Source organism: Tachypleus tridentatus, chromosome 5 (genome assembly GCF_004210375.1).
Source record: "Tachypleus tridentatus isolate NWPU-2018 chromosome 5, ASM421037v1, whole genome shotgun sequence".
Classification (NCBI taxonomy): Eukaryota; Metazoa; Arthropoda; class Merostomata; order Xiphosura; family Limulidae; genus Tachypleus; species Tachypleus tridentatus.
Window position 1 is genome coordinate 17,044,397 of NC_134829.1, and position 6,000 is coordinate 17,050,396.

The following is a 6,000-nucleotide window of genomic DNA, read 5'->3' on the forward strand; positions in this document are numbered from 1 at the left end:
GAATTTAAAGTGTGTATAGATTTGATACTTATAACTTTCGATATAATGTGTATATCTTCATAAAATATGGCAGTCTCGTAATCATCATTACAAATTTTGCACATACAAAAAATGTATGTAGTTTTCAAATCAAGAATAAAAATTCTTTTTCTCATCTCAAATTTCCTTTGTGTAAAACCTCCTAAATACATATACAACTTTTTTCAATAAAACTACATTTTATCTGTTATTTGCTCTTCCCTAACTCAAACAAGATCAGTCAGTTTGACTGACCTGATAACCACTAGGGGAAAAAAAAATGAAGGCTATAAAAGTATGATTTGTGTGAGCAGTGAAGATTCTGTAGTGAATAATTTATATTTAATTTCTCACCCTTTCAAGGGGTGATGGAGAAAATAGAGAAGATAAGGTTCTTAGAGAAAATGTCATGTCATGCTATGGGAAATTGAGCATTTTTTAGAATATTTCCTTGTAGAAATAAGAACTTAAAACTTGTATACTATTAAAATATGGATTATTAACTAAGATTTTATTCTATACTTTTTAGTATATCATAAACAAAAAGTAGTTTGCAAAATATTGAATGTAAGATGCTAACACTTTCTTCCATGTGTAGTAAAATAGGATACCCAGGGCAAAAGAATTAATAAAAGATGTTCCACCCTTTTCAAAGAAAGAAGGCCCATGTAGTTAAATAGCAGTGGTGTAATAATCAAAGCATACCAATCTTGAGGCACCTATCTATAACCTAAATTAACAAATGTAATAAATATACCTATACAATGATGTAAAACAACACCTAAAATATATCTGATGCAAGAAAGACTTCCACTATTTCTGCCAAAGTTTCATTGCTGGCAAGCCATGAACCCACATAGAAAGTGATTGCTAAAACATTGCATAAAGTCATGTGAAAAAGTTAGGACACCCTATGAAAGCCTGTGTATTTTTGTAACATTTTTGGATATATAGATATTTAATCTCAATTTTAACAATACTGAGATATTATAGGAATATAACTAAACAATTAAAACTGAAGAAAAGACTTTTCAAGATCTTCTGTAAATGTAATTCTACAAAAATGCATATTCTAACTGAGGAAAAAGTTAGGACACCCTACCCCCTAAAAGCTAGTGTTACCCCTTTGGCTGAAATAACTGCAGTGAGATGCTTCTTGTAGCCATCTACCAGTCTCTGACATCGGTCTAAAGAAAGTTTGCCTCACTCCTCAATGCAGAATTCTTTCAGCTGTGAGATGTTTGAGGGGTTTCTTGAAGGTACAGCCTATTTCAAGTCACCCCACAGCATCTCTATGGGATTAAGATCTGGGCTTTGACTCGACCATTCCAGGACTCTCCATTTCTTAGTTTTCAGCCAGTCCTTGGTGGATTTACTGGTATGTTTTGGGTCATTGTCGTGTTGCAGGGTCCAGTTCCACTTCAGCTTTAATTTTCTTACAGGTGGACTCGCATGTTCATTAAGCACCCTCTGATACACAGTAGAATTCATGGTGGATTCTATGATTGTGAGCTGCCCAGGTCCTGCTGCAGCAAAGCAGCCCCAAACCATGACACTTCCACCTCCATGCTTCACAGTTGGTATGAGGTTCTTTTCCTGGAATACTGTATTTGGTTTACGCCAAACATGTCCTCTGTTCTGGTGTCTGAATAATTCAATTTTGGACTCATCTGCCCAAAGAACATTATTCCAGAAGTCCTGGTCTTTGTCTACATTCTTTCTAGCAAACTTCTGTCTGGTCTTGATGTTTCTCTTAGAGAGCAAAGGTTTCCTCCTTGCACACCTCCCATGCAAGTTAAACTTGTGCAGTCTCTTTCTGATTGTAGAGGCATGCACTTTCACATCAACAGTAGCCAGAGCCTGCTGTAGATCCCTTGATGACATATTAGGGTGTTTGGAGACCTCTTTTAGCATCTTGTGGTCTGCTCTCAGGGTGAACTTGCTTGGACGACCAGACCTGGGCATGTTGGCAGTTGTTTTGAAAGCCCTCCACTTGTTGACTATTTTCCGAACAGTGCCAAACTCATAAGCTGCTACAATTTTCTTTCTGAAGGCCTCAGACAGCTCTTTTGCTCTCACCATGGTGCTCACTCTCACTTCAACAGTCAGGAGCACACCAAACTAAATGTCTGAGGTTTAAATAGAGCAAGCCTCATTCAAAATGCTGAGTAACGATCTTCTAATCATGTGTACCTGGTGTGATACACCTGTGTGTAAGTTGAGCCATTTTAAGTGGGAATAAATGTGGAGGTGTCCCAACTTTTTTCTCAGATAGAATATGCATTTTTGTAGAATTACATTTACAGAAGATCTTGAAACGTATTTTCTTCAGTTTTAATTGTTTAGTTATATTCCTATAATCTCTCAGTATTGTTAAAATTGAGATTAAATATCTATATATCCAAAAATGTTACAAAAATACACAGGCTTTTATAGGGTGTCCTAACTTTTTCACATGACTGTAGGTTGATCCAGAAAAAACATGCACTTGTTAAAAAAGGTACTAGCTATAAGAGCAAAAGTTACTTTTGATACACATTGGTGAGAAAAACGTGGTCTGGAGAAACATTGTAAAAAAATGTCTTATATTTGAGAAATAGGAGTTTTTTTCCCAATGTAGAATAAAGGCAAGATGTGAGTTATTGTAATAAAAAATTTGCTGCAAATGTTGTATTAAAAGATGTAAAAAATAATTTTTCTCTATCATAATAGTTGGTTAAGGTTTCTCAGATGATGAGAAATATCAGCTTAAAGTACAAAATAAAGGAGAATTCTAAGTATTATTGAATACTGGAAGAATATGTTGGAATCAGTTTTACATGATGAAAGTCCTGCACTTATGTCATCAGGATATGCAGAAGGTATGGCTACTTCAAGTCAGACAAATGTCTAAGTTCACTGTAGCATTTCTGTAAACCATAATTGAAGGATGAAATTATGTTTGTGTTTTTTTATTATTTTGTGACACTACCTCTGAAATCACCTGGTCATACATCACGAACTTCAATACATTCGATTTGCTTGCTTAAACTTTTCATGGTGTGTGGCCTTAGTTGGATTTCACAGTTCCTTGCAGAAGGTTTTTACAATAAAAAAAATTCTAGTATCAAGCAATAGTAATCAGTCATGACCATCAGCTTGTGCATAGTCAGTGATGGAAGATGTATTTCCAAGGGTCTGGAGCATCATTTTTATAAAGTGCAAATAACTTTCCATATGACAGTACACTATGTGTATTTATATATATAACAATAATACAACTTCCCTTAACTTTAGTGTATTTGCATGTGATGTAATTTTGGTTCTGAGAGTTTTTAACTTGCTTTGATACATGATGTGATGACTAGTTTTGTAAAAGTATAAAACACACATTAATATATGATGCAGTAGCTAATTCTTATAGTTTAGAACATTTTTTTGATATGGAACATGATCTTATATACAATCACATTCTGTATTACTATAAAGAAGTGCAATGGTTGATTTTCAGACTGTGTAGATTAGATTGAAATGTGATAGATAATTTCTCTCTGGTAATGTAGAACATGACCTGATGTACAATAGCTGATTTAGACCTTAAAATATCCATTTGAAGTGTGATATACATACCAGAGCTATTATCCTCTTAAATTTCTAAGTTAATATTTATTGTTCTTTTGCAGATCACTGGGGAAGGAGGATGGAGTTCTCCACGAACAGTGGGATACTGTCATAACCACTTAAACATGTTTTTATATAATAAGTGTTTTATTATAATTTCTGATCTTACAAAAGGTATTTGAACTATAGTATTAAGAAAAGCATTAAACAGTTTGAAAGGCCTGAGAGTTCAAAGCTTTCAGTCTAATACATGCCCACAAAACACATTTGCATATGGTACTGTTTTCTTCATTTATATGTATTACTCATTCACAAACATCTCCAGACATATGCACAGTTTATATGTATGTACATCAGCAGAAAACTTGTAGTAACTAATTTATATCCAGTGACATGTTACTCATGCTTCATTGAGTGTATGTTGAGTAAGTTCATTGGGCTCCCCAGTGGCACAGCAGTATGTCTGCAAACTTAAAATGCAAGAAATTGGATTTTGATACATGTAGTGGGAAGACCAGAGAAAGCCCATTTTCTAACTTTGTGGTAAACTTTAAAAAAAAACAAAAAAAAACAGTCCATTGGACGGACCCTTTGTTGGAGAAGTAATGTTGACTGTAATTCCAAGTTTACAAAGTGTGTCTTCACAAAATGCCACCCTTCATCCCCACTGGCTCAATTATATGTTTAAAGAATTATAGCCCTAAAAACCAGGTTTAGATAACCCATGGTGGGCACAGTTACACATAGCACATTGTGTAACAAATGAACAAACAAAATGTACAAACTGTTGGTAATCAGTACAAGTCTGCGGTACACAGAAGATTGTATGTATTACTGAAGTGTTTTTACTTAAGGATGCATATGAAATAACAAAATCAGTCTGACTCAGACAAGTCAAGGTGCAAGATGATGTTCATGTTGAGAAGAATAATACTTTTGTCCATTGTACAATTTGCACTGTGCATATGAATACTTATACAATTTCTTAAATGCACATCTAAACTTTCTTTTTAGTATTTCCGAGCTGTTAAGAAATCAACAAAATAGGATTACATAAAAAATTTATAACTTTGATTTCAGACTTCTAATATCATGTTGAATGTCACTTTGTACATGCTGGGAAATACATACTTTGATCCCCAACCTTGGAAGTATGGTTAACGATGTTTTTATGCTGTAAAACATCATCAGTATTAACTGGAAAAATGAATATCACAAAGAAAGGCCTAAGTTTCTTCAGGAGTTGATTAAAACTTGCAGTTGGGTACTTTATATTATTTCATTGAAAATGCCAGGTGGTACATTGTGTAGCTTTGCTCTTAACAACAAAAAAACAAACTTTTTCTTTGTTTTCTGGTTCATCTCTTACACATATATCAAAAGAATTTTTAACTGTCATTGAAAACAAAAATCATCCATATTAATTGTGCCTTTTCTCTTGTATTTTTTCATTAAAAATTTTTTTATGCTGAATTTCTTTTGTTTATTAATACAAAGTTCTAAAATAAATGTTTCATTGTGAGTTCTGCGTAATCAGGATATGTAGTTAAGAAAAAAACACAGTATTTTGTAACTTGTATGTTTATAAGTAATGTCAGATAGATCTGAAATTTCTCATAAATTAATTTTATTACAGCAGTTATTATTATAAAGTTAAGATTATCCAAGCCACATTCTGTTGTACCAGTTTATACTGTAGAAGACATTTTTAGTGCTTTCTGTTGCTGATTATAAAAATATTATAAAACTATAGAAATTCTGAGATTGAATATTTATAATCTTTGAAGAATGTAATTTTATTAACTGTATTTAAAGAGATTTAAAATCTGTGAGCAATTAAAGTAGTAGTAAAGAAATATTTTCCAGTTAAAACATTACCAAAAATGTCTTATTTGTAACTATGTACAGGGTAACTTGGAAGTCCACTGACATGCAAGTTTTTCAGGAATGAAGAAGTGTAAGATAATAATTGTTAGTGATATGAAATAAAGTGTTGAAAGCATTTTCCTGCAACTGTGTCATTCAGGGCCTGAGTCATATCCTTCATAAGTTTTATTAATGTCTGTGCACACTTGAAATGTAGATAATGGCTCTGAACTAAACATTACTAAAATTATACCCCTTCTCTGTATTTGGAGTTGTGTCACATGAGATCAGAGTCCAGTCATAGAACAGTTAGTTGTGAAAACTTAAGTTTTAAATGCAGAGTTAAAATTTAGAATAAGTTGGTCATTGCACCTTTTAAGGTTCCAGAAGATTAAAAAGTATCAAAGTAAAAGTTTCTACACACAATAATTGTGCTGTAGTCCAAATGATCACCAGAATGTTTGGGCTTCTGCCAGATTTATTCCAAACAGTTTTTGGATAAATGTCATCCTTTAC

At 33.1% G+C, this 6,000-nt stretch overlaps 1 protein-coding gene across 7 annotated transcripts in view; it reads left to right on the forward strand.

The window, feature by feature from the left end:
• Positions 1 to 5,620, forward strand: part of mip40 (Myb-interacting protein 40) — a 52,794-nt gene extending 47,174 nt beyond the window's left edge. For all 7 annotated transcript variants that reach the window (XM_076501439.1, XM_076501443.1, XM_076501442.1 and 4 more), the window contains one exon: positions 3,681 to 5,620. In XM_076501439.1, coding sequence (XP_076357554.1) covers positions 3,681 to 3,733 — 53 coding nt within the window. In that variant the 3' untranslated portion in view covers positions 3,734 to 5,620. The remainder of the gene's footprint in view (positions 1 to 3,680) is intronic.
• The last annotated feature ends 380 nt before the right edge of the window (positions 5,621 to 6,000 follow it).